At 57.3% G+C, this 22658-nt stretch overlaps 4 protein-coding genes across 4 annotated transcripts; 2 read left to right on the forward strand and 2 right to left on the reverse strand.

The window, feature by feature from the left end:
* Window positions 1-1787: 1787 nt before the first annotated feature.
* Window positions 1788-2618, reverse strand: SLS55_005440 (uncharacterized protein; the record flags this gene model as incomplete). Its single annotated transcript, XM_066776888.1, has 4 exons — window positions 1788-1994; window positions 2046-2234; window positions 2286-2393; window positions 2442-2618. 4 exons carry the CDS (start codon window positions 2616-2618, stop codon window positions 1788-1790), a joined length of 681 nt encoding a protein of 226 aa, XP_066632730.1.
* Window positions 2619-3269: 651 nt separating this feature from the next.
* Window positions 3270-4663, forward strand: SLS55_005441 (uncharacterized protein; the record flags this gene model as incomplete). Its single annotated transcript, XM_066776889.1, has 2 exons — window positions 3270-3274; window positions 3808-4663. 2 exons carry the CDS (start codon window positions 3270-3272, stop codon window positions 4661-4663), a joined length of 861 nt encoding a protein of 286 aa, XP_066632731.1.
* Window positions 4664-6255: 1592 nt separating this feature from the next.
* SLS55_005442 (uncharacterized protein) lies at window positions 6256-9785 on the reverse strand (the record flags this gene model as incomplete). Its single annotated transcript, XM_066776890.1, has 3 exons — window positions 6256-9469; window positions 9522-9683; window positions 9763-9785. 3 exons carry the CDS (start codon window positions 9783-9785, stop codon window positions 6256-6258), a joined length of 3399 nt encoding a protein of 1132 aa, XP_066632732.1.
* A 1133-nt stretch (window positions 9786-10918) lies between these two features.
* On the forward strand, window positions 10919-11562 carry SLS55_005443 (uncharacterized protein; the record flags this gene model as incomplete). Its single annotated transcript, XM_066776891.1, has 2 exons — window positions 10919-11276; window positions 11357-11562. The coding sequence occupies 2 exons, from the start codon at window positions 10919-10921 to the stop codon at window positions 11560-11562; spliced, it is 564 nt and encodes a 187-aa protein (XP_066632733.1).
* Between the last annotated feature and the right edge of the window lie 11096 nt (window positions 11563-22658).

Consider the following 22658-nt stretch of genomic DNA (forward strand, 5'->3'; position numbering starts at 1 on the left):
GGCGGCGGCGGCGGCGGTGGTGGTGGGGGAAAGATATGTCGAGGTGGGCAAAGTGTCTTCTTTATATACATGTTTGACTGAGAGATTCCAAGATAGACGCTCGAGTCTAGGCTTACGATCGCCGATTGAGGCTATGTTGGTGAAGTCATGGCTGCAGAGGGCCTATGCCGGTTTCTTCTCATCGTATACGTCGACGCTGCATCCTCTGCACGGGATTTATAACGGTTTTCCCCTTCGAGGAAAGGTGGGTGACCGCAACGGGTGACGAGAGACTGGCAAAGGCATTGCCGATCCTTTGGTGGGTAGGTTGGGGAGTAGCGTACCGCCTGGTGCTTAGCCGCATGGCAGACGCGACGGGGTCGACGGTGATTTCACTTCTCGATCATCAGCTGGCTCTTTCCCCTGGCGGAAGGACCATACGTGGGGTAAATTAGAAACAAGATGTGACATGAAAAGACTGAATATATCTTTAGTGGTCAATCATTGGGCCGGAAAAACGACGGAATTAATGCCTCTTGGATCCAGGGGGAAATAGAGAGGTTGATGCAAAAGTCGTGCTCATCGAGAAATTAGAGCATGTATGATCGGGGCAAGCCAAAAACCTGTGGGGAAGTTCCAACGCGTCGCGCTTGCCGGCAGGAAGCACTGTTGCCATTGACGTCGACGACACAGCCCAGATTGCCGATCCATGCAAAATCCGATTAGTAGTGGTGCGAGAATGCGATTGATGTGCGATGAGTTACGATCGCCAGATTCTAGCGTGTATCGATGCTGCAGGTACGCACGGCTAAGGTGGGGAATATTTGGGGATTTGAAGAAGTCATGACGTTTGAAACTCTAGGCGTTGACGCGTGTCACGGGACCAGGCGTCAGCGTTGCGTTTCCTGCGCATCATGGCCTCAGAGTTGTTTGTCGATGTTGATCTTTGATGCAAGGGCGACGTAAGGGAACCGCATCACCGCGGTGGTTGTCATTTCTTCTGGAATCTCTTCCAGCCGTGCCATGGATGCCCTGGTCAGCCGTTTATCTCGGATCGAATAGGGTCACACATGAAGGAGCAATGAAAATGAAACCAACGGATCAACTATACGCGTACAACTATTAACAGGCCTGGGTGGCATTTGTGCAGTGCGATGCACATGACTATCGTGTGGCTTTTTCCGGCATCCATCTTACAGGGTATCGTAAAATATTACAGCGGTGAGTGTCCCTTTTGTCTAACTCTGAGACCCCCTCTCTACATCAGGCAGACGCCATTCGTATGTGTGATTCGAACCTGCCCCCAAGTCTCCCGTGAAGTAGCTCAATTTGCCGTTTTCGTCCAGCGTGGCTGGTGTGGCCACTACAGAAGTACTTAGAGTACAAGTATCATCCTGCTTGGTTGGAAGCTCCTGGCCTTTTATACTCATTGAGTCGATCTCCGACAACTGGTAAGTGTAGCCACCCCGCACTTTCTTCTTTCCATCTGCCCCGGGATCAATTCTTTGGGGGCCACTGTCCGCTGCGTCCTCCCTACAGCCCGGAATGAGGCGTAGAAGTGGCCGGAATGAAGATATCGATGCTGCACAGATGGCCAGGCATAGCTCAATCCAGCACCAGAAGGCAATGGGAGCGAAGACCCCTACACGCATATCAGCAAAAGGAGCTCTTGAGTGGCGAGGATGCTCGTAACTTACTCAGCGTGTTTGTAGATTTTGAAAAGCCAACCAGATATCTCATCCGGATGATTGTTGCGATGCTTGCCCTGAGAACAGTTAGTCATGCCCCTCGTAAGACCACGACTCCGCTTACAAAACTCCGACGCCCAACACGAAGGTCGAGGACAGTTTGAGAGCCGGCTTGATTTGAAGTTTCCAGATCAAGGGTGCAGGAGCAAGCGCGTAGTACCAGAAAAGCACAACATTCATGGAAGAATAGATGTAAATGCCAACTGTGATTCCCTGTTTGTTTGCGCAGTGTCCTTTGGGCATCGTAGGATTCCAGACTTTGCTAACCTGCACAAGGTCTTAGTGAGGTGCATGTTCGAATCATAAACAAACACTTACCGGATAACACTGGAAGAGTAAAGCGAAGAATTCGTAAAGCGCGATGACTGTGTTTATGCCCATAGCTGCATAATGGAGGCGGTTGAAAACGGTGTGTGCTCTGCCCGTGATGCGTAATTGAAGGAGTGCGATGCTCAGATTCGTGGCGAGCAACGTCATGATGTAAGCTGTTTGTGTGTATATAAGGAACTGTAAACCCGTCAGATGGTTCCGAGCCTGCAACACGCTAGACAGGCGCACCCTGGTGCCACGTAGGACGACCTCCGGGGGGAGCTCGTTTGTGTCTCGTCCAAAGCCTCCGGTCTCGATGCCGTGGACAAGGAAACCAGTGATGACGGAAAAGCCGCACTGGAGAGCATCAGCATGCGGCCACTCGAGCGGTGGAAAAGGACTTACTAGTGCAAGCAGCAAGAGATAGTCATCCAAGGCGAATTGGCGCTGGATATGCAGCCTGACCAGGGCGCGGAGGAGGACAAAGACAGCGGAAACGGCCAGGCATATGATCAGAGAGGCGCGGAGGTGTCTTTGCGAGTCATTGATGAAGTAGCTGTCGGCCGGGGGTAGCGAAGACATTGGGATTATTTCCCACGAGCGGTTCATCCAGATGCGCGAGGGTAGGTTAGCGGTCTATAAAGCCAGATGATTGCATATGACGACGGGTGGAGGCGACAGAAACCCCTTGCTTCCGGATATCGGATGGTTACAGTGGGGGCAGTGTTGATTGAAGAATTGGCATGATGGAGGCTAGCGAGCAGATCGTGAGGATCGACGGCTACGTGCTCGACGGTGCCGATCGAGGTGTAGTCAGCAATAATGCGTCGGGGTCGCAACCAGGCCATTTCCGGAGAAAACGGAGGAAGGCGATGCGAGAGCAGCAAGACGGCGTGGTATTGTACCCGGATAATGCTCTAGCTGAAAGGGAAGGGGAGTCTGGACGCATGGCCGAGGGCGCATCTGGATTCGTCAGTTGGCGCGGCAGCACGTCTCCCCGCATCCGGATCCGGAGGTCAGCCTAGGTCGTTCCGTCGGGATTCCTTTCCGCGTGCGCTACTGTCAAGCTAATCATTGTTTTCGGTAGGTAGAGGTGACAAAAAACGTTGGCCAGACCAGGCCTCGGATCCAAGCCGGACGTTAGTGCCATCGATGCCATGTGCCGTGTGGAGCGATATCTCCCGCGCATGGACGTGTATCTGGTATTAGTGGTGGTTATGGTGTTTCTGGGCAATGCGGTACAGCCCGTAGTGAGTTTCGGGTCTCTGTGCTGCATCAGAAGCCTCTAGGATGACCGATGATGACGGGAAGACTGCGAGTATGAGGTTGAGAGATGATGGAGGCTAAGCGCGAGCGATGGGCGGGAAAGGAAAGTGGGGGGAGTGGCTGAGCAAGACCGACAGCCGCACCTTCCGGACCGGGCTACCGCACACACCCAATTACATACTTTAGCGGGCTTGTCTGCTTTTTTCTCTTTTTCCCCTTGAACTCTACTCCCCTTCTCTTCACACAGTACGTTTACTGATGATGATGATTGACACGATGATGGCCCGGCAGACATTCCTTCGGCAGGTACCGAGGTCATCTCAACACGGTAGGTGGGGTTGATGACAGCATCTCGTCACTGTCATCACATCAGCATCAACTCCATCGAGAACTCCATCAAAGTTTCATCAAAAACCGAAGTATCTTGACACAACCCATTGACCTGCCATCACACGGGAAACATGCCACCGCCATCCGCCCAGGCGCTGCCCGCCCTGCTATCCAGAGTCCGCTCCATGCTCCCCGCTTCCCTGCCCAAGAGCGCCGCCTACATCTTACCCGCCTCCACCCTCATCGCCCTCGGCCACCCCAACCTCCTCGGCCCGCTCTTCCTCCACGTCACCGGCCACAATGCCGCCGCACCGACAACCCCGCTCCCGCCCGCCGAGACGCGCACCATCTCGCTGCACCTGCGCGACATGCTGCTGAAAGAATGGACCCTCACCGGCATCCCTCTCGTCATCACCGCCGTCTCCTCGCTCGGCCTCGCCGAGAAGGAAGCCGGCCTCTTCCCCGCCGACGCCGCCTCGACCTTCGACCGCAACGCCGACTGGAACACCACCACCACTTCTCCATCCCAACCCGACGACCAACACCACCCCCTCGGCACCACCTCCACCCTCTCCCCGCGCTACTCCACCTCCACCACATCCACCAACCCCCTCGACCTCGCCCCCAACACCCCCACCTCCGTCCGCGGCGCCACCCACCTCCACCGCCTCTACCGCCACCACCTCCCCGCCATCACGCGCACCTGGGCCAGCCACGAGGCCGACTTCCGCTGGCTGGAGGAGTCCGTCATCTACGGCCTCTTCCTGTCCGACGACGCCGTCCTGTCGGCCCTCGAGACCAGCCTCGTTACCGCTAGCGCCATCGTCGCACAGGGCCTGAAGCCGCCGTCGCTGTGGCACCTGCGCGGCCTCCGCCGCTTGGGCCTCGCGAGGGGCGATGTCGAGGGTGTTGTGCGTGTTGTTGGTGAGTGCGCTGTGTGGGCGGGTGGACGCGCGGGCGGGGTGAGGGGGGAGGTGGGGGAGGTGGGGGAGTGGGTTGGGTGGGTGGGGGAGGTTGAGGGGGAGGTTTGAGGGTTTTGGGGTTTGGAGGAATGGGGTTGAGGGAGGAATGAATGGGGTGTGAGGGGAGCGTGGGTTTGGTGGTGGTGGTGGTGGTGGTGGAGGTCTTAGAGGCGCCTAAGGCTGGACAGATAGGAAAGAGAAAAGGACATTGGGCCTCGGTCGTGGTAGCGGTACGGGTGGCTGATTTGGGGATGAGTGACGGACGCTTCATGTTCCCGAATCGAGACTTTCTGAGCCGAGTTGGCTCGTCGGTACAGGCGACTCACTCGTATGTATGCATTGGCACGAGAGACGTAGACTCTCCTACTAGACGTAGAATTTGGCATTCCCTCAAATTTGCACGCCGGTTGATTGGTAGTGAGTGGGAGAGGTGAAAGGGGGGTGGGTGGGTGAGAGGGTGAGTAAGTAAGTTCACCATCACCGACAGGCAAGCTGCTGCGGAGGTGAGAGAGAGACAGAGCTCATGCGTGCGACTGAGGTGAGAGAGAAGTGAGTGGGCCGGCCTAAGTAAGTAAGTAGTAAGAAGGAGGCAAAACAGAAGCAAAAAACAAGCACCTCGGAAAGGTGAAACTCCTAACATCACAGGGCATGCTGAAACCTGGCTTGATGCAGTGACCCAACTGAACGTGGTTGTGGCATCGTGAGAGAATCGAACCTGGAACCTGCTTCAAGGTGTTCACCCAGTGTGTACCGGGGTGCTCGTTGATGGGGACGCTCGCTTTGGCGGATTATATATTACAGGGGGGGTTAATCCCACGCCGTCTCACCACGCCGCAATATTCCGTGCCCGGCGAAGCGGCGAGAGATATCTCCAACTACCAACAGCGGGCCGGCGAGGACGGCTATCCATGTGCACCGCGGTTGGTGACGTTTCAGGCGGATGTGCGCCTCGGATGCGGCGTATACGTAGAAGAGCGTTGGGCCGATAAGAAATAGAAGCTAGAAGAACGGCGCAACGAACGAAGCTACAGCATTCTACCTAGTTCATCTTCCGGGCCATTTTGAGCTAACTCTGATGCGACTGGAGAGGAAGAAATGGGTGTCGTAGGTGGCTGGTGCTCCTGTTTTGAAGCACGGCGGCTGCGGGGCGTCATGCATAATCAATCCATTACTATTCATTTCCATACTATCATAACGGCAATAAAAGCATTAAGAGAAAAAAAGAAAAAAGCCATACTGAAAGCAAAAGCCGTGATCGTGGTATCAAAGCAGCCATGAATACTACTCGATCTCTCTCCACAATTTCCATCACTTCTCCACCAACAGAAAATCGCTACTGCCTTTAGTAAGGTGTGTTGGCCTTCTTGATGTCCTGCCAGTCGGGACCGATGTTGCCGCCATGGGCACTGCCTTGGGAGGCAACATTAGGTCCAGAAGCATGCGCACCACCAGCACCATGGCTGCTGAAGCCCTCGATAGTCTCGTTGCCATCGGTACCACCAGCGCCGGAACCGTACTTGCCAACGTTCATCGGCAGGCCGGTGTGCGGCTCGATGACGATGCCCTCTTGGTCTCCAGGTCTGACGGCGCCGTATTCGCCGGGACGTGTTTGACTTCACACGGTTAGTAGGCACAACTTGCAGAGCCGAAATGGAGTAAACTTACTGAGTACCGGAAACCGCACCAGCTTCTCCAATACGGCCGTCGGTGCCGTAGTGCTCTCCTCCATGAGCCTTCACGTACTCCGCAGGCGGATCCTTGTGGAGCCTGTGGCGCTCATGCTTCCCATCCTCGTGCTCATATGCAGCAGCACCAGCGCCGCCAGCAGCAACGGCGCCAGCTTCGCGTCGATGGCGCTTCTCATCATCGTCAGATGACGACGACGACAACGACGACCTGTCCCCTTCCTTGTTCTTGTCACGATGAAGGAAGCCAAAGAGGCCACCACCGTGCTTCTTCTTCTCCTCCTTCTCGTGTTTCTTCTCTTCCTTCTCGAGCTCCTTCTCGTGCTTCTTCTCGTCCTTTTCCAACTCTTTCTGGTATTTCTTATTGTCCTTCTGTTGTTCCTTGTCGAGTTCTTTCTGCTGCTTCATCGCTTCTTTCTCATGCTCCTTCTGTTCCTTGATACGCTCCTTCTCAGCCTTCTCAGCATCATGCTTGCTGAATTCATGTGCAGCACCCGCACCCGCAGCGCCAGCAGTGCCCGCGACCGCAGCATCCCGGCCATAGTGGTGCTTCTGATCGGCATTGGCGGGGTCCCTTGACGGGTCAGTGGAGCTCCTCGCTTGGTCATGAACGGGTCCTGTGGCGGAGGCAGTAGAGCCATAAGGGTGTGTCCGCTCAGCCTTCTCGGCCTCTCGCTTCTGATACTCGTAGGCACCGAGGCCTCCCGCTCCAACACCACCGGCCAAGGCAGCATCACGGCCATAATGGTGCTGGCTGGTGGGCTGAGTCGTGGAAGTCGTCTGTGGTTGATGAGTAGCTTGGGTAGTAGAAGAAATCGGTTGAGTGTTATTAGAGGAGTAAGGTGCCGATGTGTCAGCAGTGCCGGGAGCATGGTCCCGAGCGGCATTGCCAGTCTGGTGGTCGCCATACTGGTGAGCGAGACCAGCACCTGCCAGACCTGCACCACCAGCAATAGCGGCATCACGTCCGTAATGGTGTTGCTGACCGGGTTGAGCTGATGAATCGACCCCAGTGGAGCCAGTCGTACGCGTGGGAGTCCTGGATGCATTGTTGTTGGTGTCAACAGCGGAACCTGTTGGACCTGCGAACCAGCCTCCTTTAGTCGAGGATGACCTGGCAGGTGAACCTGACGTAGCTGAGCTGTTGTGAATCCTGGGGTCTACAGCATGAGAGGTGTATGGGTTCTTCTCCTGGTGATGTTGCGAGGCGGCATAAGCACCAGCAGCACCAGCACCAAGGCCACCTGCAACGGCAGCGTCGCGGCCGTAGTGATGCTGATTCGCCTCACTAGCCGGGTCAGAATCCACTTTTCGGTCCATACGGTTGAGGGTATCAGACTGATGCGGGCCGGCTGTTGTGTGCTGCTTCATCTTCTCCGGCTGGGGCAGCACTCTCGGGTCCATCACGTTGGCAACGTTGCTGGAGTGAGGACCAACGGTCCTCGAGGCGGGATCCGTCTCAGTAGACTGAGCTTGGTGGCCTTTCATCTTGTTGGGATCGGGCAGAACTCGCGGGTCCATGATGTTGGCCACATTACTCTTGTGGGGGCCGTGAGTCGAGGTCGCGGGGTCTGTCTCAGTGGAGCCTTTTCTGCGTGCCTCATAGAGACCTGCAGCAGCTGTAGCACCAGTTCCAGCAATAGCAGCATCGCGCCCGTAGTGATGTTCCTGGCTGGGCGCATCCCTGCTGGTCTGAGACTTCGGCACTGAAGTAGATTCGGAAGGCTCGCCATGTCGCGTCCCGTGTGGGCCTCTAGTGGCGGCGGCGGCCCCAGCCGTAGCCGCATCACTTCCGTAATCTTGTGAGGATATCCGGAGAGATCTGTCGCCTTCTACTGGCGGGCCGGTTCCCGTATGGTCCAGGCCTCCAAGTGCGGCAGCCCTAGCACCAGCGGTAGCTGCATCACGTTCTTGGTCTTGAGGAGAGACCCGGTGAGTCGTCTCCGCTTCTCTTGTTGGGTCAAGTCCCGTGCTTCCTCTGGAGTGGCCTCCATACAACCCCCCAGCTGTGGCTGCCCCTGCTCCGGCAATAGCTGCATCACGTCCATAATGGTGCTCGTGAGATGAAGGATCATTGATAGTGCTCGGTTCTTCGGTGGCCGGGGTTGCAGAAGCTGAATCGGGATAAGCCCCCGGCATGCTGGAGCTGGGAAGGCTAGGATCGAGCCTGTTCCCTGCCTCAGTGGCATGAGGACCGGGACTGAACGTAAGCCCACTACCGGTGGTGTCAGTGTTAGGACCTTCATATTCGTGGTAGTGGCCGTGGTGTTTGTGCATGTCAAACGGAGTAGCACCAGCGGCCGCTGCGAGGGCCCTGCGGGAGTCATCAGGTCCGTGAGTAGGCATGGCGCTGGTAGATGTTTCTGCAGTACTTCCAAGGGCAGAAGGCTCATTACGGCTTGTGTAGTCACTTCTTGCTCCAGAAGTATTGGTGTGAGTGCCACCCGAGAGTGGAAATTCACGCTCATTGTCGGAGCCCCTCTCCGTGCGGGAACCCAGCGCTGCAGCAGTGCCGGCGGCGGCAGCAGCAGCGCCTGGGCCAAGGCCACGGCCCGCGCTCGAAGAGTGATCGTTCCCGGCTGGCAAGTCGGAATCAGTTAGCTGTTTGGCATGGGGAGTGTCGCCAATGACGCCGGATCTGACACTCGCTACAGAAATGTCGTCCCCGTCGGCGAATTCGGATGGTCTGAGATTACCTGTGGTGGGCTGGGCGCCTACGATGCCCTGGCCGCGCTCTGAACTGCGAGACACGCCTCCGACAGGTTCCAAACCACTGCTCGGGGAGAAACGCGTGGGTGCTGGCTCGTGGGCAGCACTGCTGTCGTAGCGTTGGTCAGCATAATTGGAACCTCCAAGGCTCCTGCAGTAATGGTCAGTACAGGCAAATCCAAATATTACGATGATCAAGGTGGATTGGGCTGAGAAAACGTACGAAGTGTGCTGCCTGTAGCTAGTGTCCTGCTCGGTGGCTGGGGTAGAGTGGACGCCACCCGCGGTACGATCGGGCAATGAGCTTGTTGCCGCGGCGGCCGATTCCTCCCTTCCGTACCGGGAGTCATCAGGCTTCGCCGATTGCCTCGCGAAACCTTGCCCCCTATCGGTTGCAGTATCGGGCGCAGTTGTGGTTGAGGTGGTTTCATGTGGTCCCATGGTGTCGTTTCTACCATGGCCCTTTGCGGCGCCCACATTGCTAGAAATCACGTCAGCGAGCTGCTGCGACGCAAGTGGAGGTAAAGACGAACCTGGTGAGGCCTGATGAGGCGACGTCGGTGGTGTTGTCTCTGGAACTGCCTAAGTGGCTGCCCTCGCCGGACAGCCTGCCATCCTTGGAAGTGCGGGAGGACGGATCAGCAGGTTGCTGAGAGCCGTAAAGCGTGTCAGCGTCCTGCTTGTGGCCGGGTGAGCTATAGGCAGGGTCAGCACAGGCAGGCGATCGCAGCAGGGGTGTCGCGGGTGATGCGCATTGGGGTGGACTTGGCGTACAAGATATCCTTGAGTTTATCCATGGTGAACGAGCTCGCAGAATGTGATTGATGGGTTTTCGAGCGGACACGAAGGTGAAAGAGAGCGACAGGCGGATTAAGAGGGGTCTTTGAGAAATTGGCTACTGAGCTGAAAGTGACCTCATCCGGCAGGCGCGCCCGCTGCGTCATTTCTCGATCGGGGCGCACACCATGCTGCATCAAGCCCTGCGAGCTGCGAGCGCATGCACCGGGCTGCTGTGCTCTTCCAGATGCAGTGCGCGTCGCGGAACGCTAGAGGGCAGATGCAGGCTTTCCTGCGCAGCTGGCAGCGCCCATGACGCAGTCGAGCGCGCCGCGATCATCGGCTTGGGTTCCCCACAGTGTGGCGGGGGATTGCGCACCGCCACTGGGCCCAAAGTCGGCAGGTTTGTCGTCGCCCAGCCCACATCCGAAGCCTGTGCAGATCCAGATCGCCTACGGCCGGGGGCCCAGAAGCCGCCCACCGCTCCGCCCGCGCCCGCAAAACACGCCAGCCCAGCCAGCCATCGGCGCCTGCTGTTTCGCGGCCATCGTAGGAACATGGAGAGGTGGAGGGCGCGGCGGCGTTCGGGGGAGCATCGGTCAGGGCACGGTCGCGGCTGCTGCATGCGCAGGTGTGTGTGACTCGCATGCCAATAATACCTGCAACGGGCCTCACCTCCACCAGCCCGGTCTCACCACCACCGTCAGGGCCCCGCCGGCGACCCTCCGGATCCCCGGTCTGCGGCGGCAGTCTCCAGCGAACAAGCATCGCGCAATCTTTGCAGCCGCAATCGAGCCGCAGCCACTCCGCGCGGCTTGGCCTTCCAGACCCGATGGATTTTCGCTCGCCGCGCCCAGACGCCGTGCCTCCCAGCGCACCCGTCCCCGATGACATCTAACGACTCGCCAGCCCCAACTTCTCCCACTCTCTCCCCTCCGACCCCAGACGAACCGAAAACGTCCGTCCGACCCAACTCCCCTCCATGCGAATCCGCCGCTGAGCCGCCCGCGCCCCTCCGCCGTTGCTCTCAACGTCGCCGCCTCCCGTTGATTCCTCACCTGACGCTCGCCGGATCCGATCTGCAGCCTTTGCGCCCGCCTCACTTTCGCTCCGCTCCCCCTACGCTCTTTCCTCCCTTTCGGCCGATTCCACCATGGCGTTCCGCGAGCGCGTCAAGCGTGCCCTGGGCCGCAACTCGTCGTCCAAGTCCTCGTCCAGCTCGTCGACGCTGTCCAAGAACAACTCCAAGAGCGACAGCTCGGTCTGGTACCAGCCAGGAGAGCCGCTCCCGATGCCCAAGTACCGTCGGCCGGTCGCGAAAGAGCACAAGGAGAAGCTCGAGTCGTTCAACTTCGAGAAGGCGTGGCGCAGGCGGAGCGACCAGAGCATCTACTCGCCCATGGGCAGCCGCATCCCCAGCCGGAGGAACAGCCTGACGAGCCGGAAGAGCATGAACGCCCCGCGCAGGCAGGTCATCGAAGACATCAACGACACTGGAGATGTTGGCAATGGTACGTCGCGCTCCAGCTCCGAGAGTGTTGACGGGCCCTCTCCTTCGACGGATTTCTGATGCTGAGACTTTCGCGACCAGTCGGCCTTAGCCAGCGCACACGTGAGGGCACCCGGCTCACATCCTTGGCATTGCGCTCGGAGAATGGCTCGGACCCTTCGACCAGCTCGCGGTCCCAGACGGCTACCACGAACAGCAGCAGCGCCCTCGGTCAATCGTTTACGCAGCAGGAACTCAACCTCGCTCTGAAACGGTCGAACATGGAGGTGCCGCCTACTGAATCGTAACGCTGGTACCTGTCGATTCTCTTTAAATATTCTCTCTCGACGTGGCGCCCCCTCTTCGCGACGGCACTTGTGGACACACGTCCCCTTTTCCTGGACAAATTTTTGGATCACCTGGCTTCGGCGTTCTCCCGTCATGGCGGCGTACATCTGCTCAACTGCACTGATCCAGGCAGATCATGGCTATACGTTCAACGCAAGCATGCATATACATAAACGGTTGGGGTTCATCACATATGGAAGATTACAAGGCGCAAATTACGGATGGATCTGCATCAACATTTGGCAACTGGCATCTCTTTGCCTTCGATTTTTCGTACTACTTCTCTGTACATCTTCTTTCCTGTTTCGTTTCTCCCTGTTTCCTTTCCTTGGGCGTTGACGGTTAGACAGATCACCTGACTTGATCTGCATGTCACCTTATTAGAGCTCGCGTACACTCTGCAAGTTTGTCTAGAACCACGGCCCTACTAGACTAGACCAAAGACAAAAGAAAAAGAACGCAGCCAATAGAGATAACGCGCATTCGCACAGCAGGAGCAGTGCGCACCCACCTTCGGAGCTTCCACACCTCCCCCTGATCTCGTCGTCTCGACTGATTCGCGTCGTCGCAAACAACAGACGAGTCGTGACGTCGGTCCCAGCCTGGGACCGGGGCGTTTTGCATTCGCGACACGTGCTACTCACCCGACGCACTACCACTTCCCTGTTTTTGCCCACTTCTTGATTATCGACCGAGACCAAACAATCACCACCCGCCCCTCCTTTCTCCTCGGAGCAACGGGACTCGTTCTCTTCTGTTTCGCGCACACACGTACACACGGACGGCGGTCTCGGTGTTTGCTCGCCGGGGGTCCGCGCCGCGCCCTGTTTCTCATTCATTCATTCATTCATTTTATTTTTGGAACACACGTGCGCGCACGCCACACGTCCGTCACAAACCCTGTATTTCATGCGTTTTGCGGCCGTTGGGGAGGGTAGGGCGAAGTGGGTGGTGGCCTGAAAACAATAGAAGAGGTGAGATAATGAAAACGGGACGACAGGGAACAAGGAAACAAAAGATGGCTTCTTCCGCGTCCCCGTGGTGGCCTCGGGTCGGCTTTCTCTCAAGTTTCCATTGATGAGGCGGGAAATCCGAAGGCTAAGCTAAGCAGTAGGTGAAATAATAGCAGGGCGTGCGCGCAATGTTGCGCGCAGAAAATAGCATGCACGGGGCGGCAGTTGGACGCGCGGGGAGCGGTTGATTTGCCGGCCTGCCATCGTGTAGGTAAGTATTCGGGTCCTTGCTGCGCTCGCTTGTTGCGCGCGCCGAACTACTTTCCCTTCCATCGCTTATCTCATTTGCTGCGCGTCTTTCTCTCCGGATTACTTATCATCAAGATGTTTTATTGACAGTGAGGTCATCGGGTAGGAGCTAGTGGATCGATGCATGCAGGGCTTTTTTTTCATGCATAAGTTTATTGTTATGTGCCGTTGATTGTCGGCGGACGGCGCGCACCGAAAATGCTTAGGCGTCGTTTTGCAATCAATCGTCAGTGATCGGCCCTAATAGTTTTTATAAGTGTTATTAGTCTTTCGTTAGCGGTAAATCGTATCGAAGCAATCCACACGGGTTATCGTTTGGTAATCGATTACTCGCTAATATTTTCGCAGCGCACAACACCTTCGCAGCGCACAACACCTTCGTAGCGCATTACCTTCGCAGCGTATATATCTTCGCAGCGTATAATACCTTCGCGGCGTATAATACCCGACCTTCGTAGCGTACGATATTATTTAAAATCCTTCTATAAAATATAGATGCGCGTAATTAAGCGTCGCGAGACGTAGTAGTAGGCGTAGTAGGCGTGGTAGGCGTGGACGAGGCGGGCGTGGATTCGCGGGCGTGGATTCGTAAACCGTGGCAGCAGCCAGCGATTCGAATCTACGACGATCGACAGTATTATCTGCCATAGAGAGCAGGTGGGTCGCGCTAGGCAGGGGGCTGCCGTGGATTACAATCCACGTATTCGAATCGTCGACGATTGACCAAACGGACCCGTTATTACGATTGATTGCGAATCAATCCGCGGTGACGATTGATTACAAAACGACGCCTTAGGGGGAGAGAGGGAGTGAGTGACAAGTAGGTGGCGGCAACGACGGGCCGACAAGCGACGAATCACGGGGACTTTTATGTAAGTACCTAGTAGAATGGTGTCTTTTTTGGTCCAGATTCTTATTTTGCGCTTGCATGTGGGGGCTTGGGAAAGGGGGTCTACGTCCCTGATTCCTTCCAACCCCTCTCTTCCCTGAGTTTTTGTTTTTTTTTTGTCTCTTCTGCACAGTCCGCGTGCATTTGCCGCTTCGGGCTAGAAGCATAGGGCTGCAGTACGGGTGTGTGTGCGTGCAGTGTGGTCCGCAGGATCAGAGTCCCATCTGCTCGACCGCGTAGGCGCGGTTGAGGGGGGAGGGGAGGGGAGGAAAGAGAGAGGTATGTACGTCCCAAAAAGTACCAGCGAAGCCCGTCTCGAGCAGCGATTGGGTACCACATCTCTGGTTGGCGGCATGGATGAAGGATTCTTCAGGGAAGCCCCAGATGGCGGCACGCACGCGGCTGACATGACGATTTACCATGGCGTGTGTTGCGGGAGCGAAGGACCTGAGCCGTGCGGTCGGGGCGGGGGGTCCTGTCCCATCCATCCCGACGGCCTGGGTGCCGGGCCTCTCTCGCCCGTCACTGGACGGGAAGAGGAGTCCCGACGGAATGGTGGTGGTGTGGTGTGGTGATGGGTGGTTGTAGGCTGCGCGCTAAGTAAGCTGTGCGTTGGCGTCCTGCGCGCACGGGAAGGCGGGGTTTGGGGGTCGGCTGGTCGGTCGGTCGGTCGGCCTGCTGTACGTTGGTGTGGTGTGGTTTGCTTTGCTGCTGATGCGGGATATGCACGCGGCTGGCGTGCAGCAGTGCGGTGCGGTGCAGTGCAGCGCAGTGCAGTAGCGGGGATCAGGGGTCGAAGGATGGCTTTGGAGCCCGCGAAGGATCGGCCATTTCTTTGGTAGAGTGGTGACCCTCCAATTTTATTACCATATCTCGCTTGTCTTCTTTCTGCTTGACCGGCCGCCGGCGTTGGTGGTTGGCGCTGAGTGAGGTGCAACATGGTCACTGTCAGACCCACGCCAGTTACGGTATCACGAACTTAAAAGGGACGTCGTGGCTAACCGCAGGGCTGCAGCAACGATGCAAGTAGGCATCGAAGCCTCTGTCGAGATGAGTCAAATGGAAAGCAGCGTGGGTGTTGATGGAAAGAAAAGAATACTGACCGAGGACGGGAAGGCCTGGCCTGCAAGGTCGTCTCTTCGAATCCATCACTTCTAAGAGTGCTCCATTCCGTGATTTTTGCCTTTCAAATGTGTCTTTGCTCAACATGGTACATGGCTACCGCACATCAACTTATGAGTGCTGTAGGCCTTACCGAGAACTGGAAGACGGGGTTCTTTTTATGGAGAACGTGAACCTGTAGGCGTGGAATCTGCGGAGATTTAACAGCGTGCAACATACGGAATTACAGGTAAGAATGTCTGGGGCAACAGACAGGAACAGCGTTGGGGATGTAAAATATATTGGAAGCTATTCTGACAGCCAGCTCTCCAACGGGACCGGAAGCAAACAAAACCGCCCTTAGCAAGGAAAAGCGACACGATGCAGCAAAGATTTTGATAGATGCCTACAGGACTCACAGTATGAGTATTGGTCGTCTTTCGACACCATGTATGTCAGGCACTAATGACAAGACGAATGCTTTCATTGGTATTGTAGTCTTCTCAGCGAGCTGGACGGGTATATATATTGTGAGAGACGTTCTTGTTGGCCCGGTTCGGTTTTCATTCGTGATAAAATTTCACGTAATGGTACCGTAGCAAATCGTATGACACAACACTCGACGAATCATAAGCAACGGATTTACTCCACCGGTAGTCCAACGGCACTAACTAACATCACACCCTTCCGTCCGATCTCTTCACTCTTCGGGGTCCAAATATGGACGCCATTCTTCGAAGCAGAACGAAACAAAGTGCCGATTTACGGACTTCGGCCCGCTTGTCGCTAACCATGGTGCTCGAAAATAGTTTATTACCAGTAAACCCGTGGAATCACGTGTCCCATATAATATTTTACTAGAGTGTCGGTAATGGGTGGTGTTCACCAGTGGTTGTCTCTTCAAGTCGTCGTTCTGAGCCGATCCGGTCGCCGGTGAGCCGACACGGAGCTTTACTTACCGTGGCGGCACTTGGCCGAATGTATTTCCGCAATGACACCCTGAAGAGCCTCAAAGCGACTAGTGTTTTCCAACACCAAGGCTTGCTACGCGTGCTCGCTTCTCATTTGACAAAAACTTCTGTTTACGACGACCGTGCTGTCTTCCAAGAACACCAATCTTTTCCCCAGCAGAGGCATCATCCAACAAGCCCGCCCGGGAACGTCTCCGACCTACAACCAAAATGTGAGCAAAGTTAACCATGTCTTGATTTGGAGCCCGAAACCCACCGGAGGAGTACTTAACCTTTGCGCCTCGAACCGCAACCCGCCGCAATCGCCTGCGAACCACATACCCGAACCGAAACTGTGATGGAGAAGAGGTTAAACGCCATCCACGGGAACAGCAGCACTGCCTCGGGAGGTACCAGCAGGTTCACGTGAACAGGTAGAGATTGGTTCGAGCAAAGTGCGCAACATGCAACAGCGGAAAGTTCACAAGCGTGGGGGACGTGAAACTGAAGACGTGGGGGATGCCGCGGCTTCCCAAGATATTTGCTACGTGGGGGAGAAGGCGAAGAACAGACGCGATGACAATGTGCATGTATGGTTGTGGGAGGTGGAAATTTTATAGGAATATTTGATTCGTTCAGCGTGAGCAAGCTGCAAAGCAAGGACACTAAAGCGACGACAAAGACTGGAGGAAAACGCAGACCCTTATATGGCCCATGCGGTCGAGGGCCACGTTGCACTGAAAAGGAAACGAAAGACTATACCGTTGATGTAGTGGCGCTACGTGAGTTTGCTTAAATGTCGTGGCTGGTCGCTGAGCTCCGCGCAAACAGCCACCCAGGACCTTGTCCTCGAAGTGCAGCTCGCCGGCCTTTAAGCAGCGCTGGGGAAAAATACCACTTGGAAAAAAGAGAAAAGGAAAATTCTGCTGCGGCTCGCTTGAAAGTTACTTGGTGTAGTATTAGCGAGCAACGCTGACGCTAGTACCAGAGGCGCAGTACACACAGGCCATATAGCCAGTGTTCACTGAAGTGATGCAAAGGCTCTCATGTACCATGTAAAATACAGTGTCGGGCAAGACGGAGGATCGCACTCCAAAGGATATTCTCTCATTCCTACAAGTAGTATAATTGCTTTCCTGGAAGTGTTGTTCAGGTATGCTTGGATGGAATGAATGCGCGCTCACAGGGTCCTCCGAATTCGGCAAATCCGTGCGAACATTCAATACTCTCGTCTGAACATCTCCGGTGCGAGACGAGGCTTATCTTTTGCAATGAATGAAATCCCCGGATTTTGGGAAGGTTTTTGGACAGCAAGAGAACGGAATGTGATGTGCTGGTGCATTTTGACCGAACGGGCGGAAGGATCTATAGATTCCAAAGAAAAAGAACAACAACGCAGAGGCGCTTCATCAAGCGTGCCGATAACGGGAGAAGCAAACTTGTCAAAGAAGCTTCGAGATGCACGCATGCATGCCGTGCGCCGGGCTCAACTTACTCACAATGACATCCCGTTGCCCAGACTTCACTTCCTACCAAACCTCCCCAACCACCTCGAAGCTGGCACTGTGGCGTAGGAAAAAAACGCTTGGCTTCAGGGCGATGACCCCTGAATTTTTTGTTTGTCGAATATTCCTCGCGTCCTATTGGTCGGTGGTTTTGGATGACGGGGTTTCGGTACTTTTGGTCCCCTGTGAGACCCTTTTACCTCAAGTGAGCAGTAGGCTGATACTCTATTTGAAGTACAAGAAACCACGTCAAACGTCGTATGAAGAGAGAACAAATACTCGCGCTGATGGACACCCGGCCCACGGCTCGCTCTAAATCAGTGACGCGGAAGCGCTGGGAAGCGGCCGATATTTTCTGCCGACCAGTGGACGACGGGCCGACGGATGCGGCCTCTTGCGCAAAGCTGAGAGACGCGCGCGAAGCTAACGGTGACCCGCGTTGATCCGGCAACGACGCAAAGGCGTTTTACGTCGCAAAAGGCGTTCTACCTCGACACTGGGCTCTGAGTCAAAGCAGTTGTGTTTCCCTGACTCTTTGTCTTTGGAACTCGATCCCTACGACTGACGGGTTCCAGTAACGTGCGTTGGTTTGACGCATGTCGGGAAAACCCCATTCGCGACGTTAGTGCAAGGCTGGCCGACGCGTGGGCGGCTTACTGAAAATCTCTGGTGGTGAGTGACATTATGAGAAAAATATGATGAAAGAGGCGGCTTGGGCTGGGATTTGGCGTCCATATATATACCAGAAGCTTTTCGTTGGAAAGTGAAAAGGTACATGGCTGGGCTCGTCCCGCGTTATACATCCGCAAAAGTAGTGTGTAGTGTTTCTGGCGGAGAGGTAGCCGCGTCATGAGAACAATAGCATTTGACGCGGACGGAAGCTAAGTGCTGACAAAGGTTTCCGACCTACTCCTCCGACCTATCAGACGAGGGGCTAAAGGCGGAAGCAACTATATCGCGCAGCCTTTCCGTTAGAGGCTTCGTTGAATCGCCTAGCCCAGATTCTCGCAAGTAAGCGTGGAGACACGTCCCGTTCGAAAGGAATGCTCTACTCCTTGACTCCTGGAAAGAAACGTCCTACAGCATTGCGAGAGGAACGTGGCCTTGATCTTCAGGGGAACAACCTGTCAACGGGGGCGGGAAGGGGGCACGTGGGGGTGGTGGGAAGAGGAGGGACAAAATGCGTGCAGCCACACGCGAACACGGCCATGAGCGGGAGCGAGGGCGGTACAGAGGCCAAGAGCGGAGCCTTGAGATCTCGAATTTCACGTGCATCCACTCCACTGCGTCATGCCACTTCACGAGCCAAAGCCGACAAACACAAAACCACGCAAAGGCCAAGAAGTCGCCGGCTCTGTATCAACCCCCAGATCAATGCCACGGGAGACAAAGAGATCCCAATACCACGGGCACGCAATCAGCTTTGTCTGTTCCGTAGTGAAGTCCGGAGCATCGGTGGGATCTGCGCGTTAACTCACAACGCCATTTCACGAGCAAGCCTCGGTGCTGCATCACACCCTACCTCATCCGATCCTTCTGCAGAGAAATTCAAATCATCATCGTCAACCCCGCTTGGCATGACGTGGATAACGGGGTGGGAAGCTCTTTGTCCGCCCCACGCGCGCCCATGTGGGTGATCCTTCATCCTTTGGCGTGCTTCACCTTGTCCACTCTTTGTCCTCGCCTTATCGCTTTGGCGCCGGCTTTGTCGACGTCAATTGCGGGCGAAGGAGCCCACGTTGTCAGCCACAAGCGTCGGGCCATCTCGCCTCGCGCGGGACAAAGCATCGGTCGCTCCGAATCACAGCGCATGCAATCGAGGGCCCAAGGCAGCGGCCCGCTTCCACAGAAAGGCCGCCTTGGCAATTTGCGGTTCCAACGGAGGCACCATGGTAGTGTCGGGCTTCTTCCTCGTTTCGTGCGCCTAAGACGGCTGAGTTGCGGTTCACTTGGACGAGATGGGGTAGTGATTGTGGGGTTGACTGGCGGCGGGAAGACAAAGTAGAGTCCGCCATAGCGCTCGGGCAAACGGTGGAGCTATGGCGCAGTGGCTCTCGTTCGCATTCGTCCGGTGTCGAGGGTCCGCTCCGCCTAGATCTGTCCACGCTGGAAGATACCGCCAGGGATGCAGAGAAGATCGGCCACCACAGAGATTAGCACGCGGCTCGCTCGCGATCCAGTAGCTCAACGGATCGCGGCAGGGATGGGGAATGTTCCGCGTATGCTCTACCGGACACTACCCGGGTTTCTCGGCACGCTCGCGCTTTGAATGGGCGACTGATTCATACCCTAGAATAGCCCCCAAGGTCAACTGTCGTGGTAGCGATGGTCGTACTGTACCATACGGAAGAATCGAGGGCCGTTCCCAGGCACCTTGACGGAGCAAACATCATCCTGACGAGTCAACGGAGCTGAGCTGGTGGCTTGTGCCCCTAGTGGCGCCCACTTCGTGCAGAGCAGACTCCTTTACCAGCCCCACGATGAGTTATCTTTGGACTTTCAACAACGGACAACGGGCCCGGTTCGACAATGGCCTTGCGACGGTTCCGGATACGACCGGGTAGGCGTTGACATGCGCGTACCACCGGTGGAGGGAGGCTGTTTGCGGTGATGGTGAACGTCGATGCGGTGTTCCGTACAAACCTCCCTCCATCGTCGGCGCTGCGATGACCCTAGGCGGATCAAGAACCAAGACGACGAGCTGATGTCGGTCAAGCAATCGTCATCATCAGCGGAGATTGCGCCGTTGGTGGTCCGCAGAGAGAGTGGATGCGACGGCGTGACGGCGAGCGTGGGCAGACGTTTGCGGATCCACACTCACCTCAAAATATGATGGGTCGGCGAGCAGCAGCAAGAGCGGTGAGTTGCAAGACCAGGATGGGCGAGAGGCGGCAACCGGGAAGCCGCAGGCTGGAGGGAAGTGATCTGGGATCTGATATCTCGGCGTCTGCAGATACCCGGCCTGAGGCAGCGCCGGGGCCAGGGAGAGGCCGGAGACGGGCTGGCGCATCTAGGCAGACGCGCTTACCCGCTGCCCGATGCAAGCAAGCTCCATCTCGCAGCGGGCTGCGGCGCATCTGGCTTCCTAGTGCTGCAGGCCAACCTTGCCCAGGCTGCACCGGCCAGCAGAGCCGATGCAGCCAGCAGCAAACGCGGCACGAATTGCTGATATTGAATGTGAGCAGTCAGAGTTTTCGCATTGGCATTCGATATGCTGGTCATGGGCCGGCCGCCAGATGGCAGCGAGCAGCTCGGGCAGCCCCTTGCGGACAGGCACAGTGGCGAAGCTTTGCAGTGCCAGGAAAAGCTCACTGCGGTGCGGCCTGCAAGACACGGCGCTGTGGCCAGCTCGGGCGATCAGCCGAACTGACGCAGGCTTCTGCATCATGTGTGTTGAGCAGAGAAAAGCCCCAACGTCCCGAACGGGAGGCCATCCTGTTTGAGAAACCGGAGGGGAGATGATGCTGGAATGCCATGCCCGATGCGGCCGCGATCTGAGCAACGGCCGCATGAGCAGCACCGTGTCAGAGGCAATGAGCTCTGGATCCGTGGGCAAGCCGGCGAACTGGGCGCGAAATCGCGTCTAATGCGGTGCAACAGAGGGCGTAGAGATGCTGCTCTGGGGGGAGCGAGGAGCGCAGTCGCCATTGGGCCGCTGACGCTACCGTGACGGCAGACGGGCCGCCCGATCAGGCAAAGGCCGTTGGTGTGGTGGTGCGATTGGTGCGATTGCGGGACGCAACGCATGAACGGCGGTTGAGCTGACCTGCTGGTGAGCGTCAGACGCTGCTCACGGCGTCGCCAGAGTCGCTGGTGCGTCCCGGGGCATTGGGGCAGTGGGACCCAGGCCAGGCCTTATCAAGCTGGGTGTGACTGCGAGAGCGTTTCATCGTGGGCGACGCGGAGGAGGGTGACCTGCAGGAGGATCGACTCAGGGCCCCCACAGCGCTCAGTCGATCAGCCGACACGGGGGCACGTCCAGACGCGCCTTGGCAGGGCCTGCCGCGGTGCCAGCCGCAACGAGCGCGTCGGTGGCACAGGCCACGGCCACGGCGGCCAGACGCGGTGGGCGGCGGCGCGAGGGCGGCGGCGGGACTCGAGCGAGGTTGCGGGACGCGGGACGCATGGGTCAGCCACAGCGCCGCCGCTGATGGCGCAAAGCGCGTATGTTTTAGCTTTCGGCGAAGTGCGGAGGAGCGTTGACAGCTGCGGATACCCGTCGGCAACCCGGGCTAGCTGGCGCCGCATGCAGGGGCCGGAGCAGCAGCAGCTGTTCGCCATGGCCGCCTCTCCAACGCGCCAGCAGCCAGCAGCCAGACGCCAGCCCGCAGAGCCCGCCCGCCCCGGCTCCGGCACCCGCGCCGCGTCCCAGCAGCGTGTCCGCGTCCGCGGCCGTGATGACGGCAGCGGACAGCAGCCAGCAGCCAGCAGAGCATACGGATTGCTACCCTGCCCGCCGCCGCCGCGTGTCTCGCGCAGACAGCGTCAGATCATGCATTCTTGCCGGCTGTGCGCCCCCATCGCGAAACATTCAAAACACCGCGACTGCCGAAGCTGCCGACGGGGCGCCAGTGGTTCGCGTCGCTTGCCGCGGTGGCCAGTGGAATTTCAAAGCGCTGCCGTGCAACCTCAGCGATCCGCCTGTCCAGAGCCTTCCCAATCCGGCCGCCCTCTTTCTTTCTCTCTGCCCACGGCCAAGGGCCCTGGGGCCTCTGGGGCCTCCGGGCGCCGCATCGGGCAGCCGGCGCCCGCGGTTGCTGCCTCGCGCCGCGGCCGTCCTCCGCCTGACGCCTGCCCGGCTGGCCGTCTGGCCCTCTGGCCATCTCATCAAGCGCCTCTCGATGCGTGCTGGCCGGCGCCCGGGCAGCCGCTTCGGGCAAGCCTGCTGCTGCGCGGCCATTGGCTGTGCCGAATCTCTTTGCATCGCAGAGGGCTCCGCGGCGGCGCACAGCAGCAGCGCAGGCTTGGCGCCGTTTGGAGTCGAGGCTGCCATTCCAGGCGCGGATCTGCGTGCCTGCTGCCGCAATGGCCGGGCTGCCTTGCGCGACGCTGGGCCTGGAGAGGAATGGCCTGGTCCGGTGTGGGGTGCAGAGCGTTGGCGGGCGCGCTGCTGCGAGTAATAACCCGATGGCTGCATACGCGCGCGGCGGGCCACCCACAGGCGTCCTGGCAGGGCGACGGCGACCGCGGTCCTCCCGGCCCTAGCCCAAGCGTACCCTCCGCAGCTGCACGCTGTCCCTTAACCTTATCCCGCCGGGCAGCCGGCCCATTTCCAGCACCACACGACAACTTGGAACCACTGCGCCGTTGCTGGCATGAGCGAGGCCTGGTGGCGCACAGATGGTGCTA

This window comes from Diplodia seriata, assembly GCF_021436955.1.
Source record: "Diplodia seriata strain FDS-637 chromosome Unknown scaffold_5, whole genome shotgun sequence".
In the NCBI taxonomy this organism is placed as follows: domain Eukaryota; kingdom Fungi; phylum Ascomycota; class Dothideomycetes; order Botryosphaeriales; family Botryosphaeriaceae; genus Diplodia; species Diplodia seriata.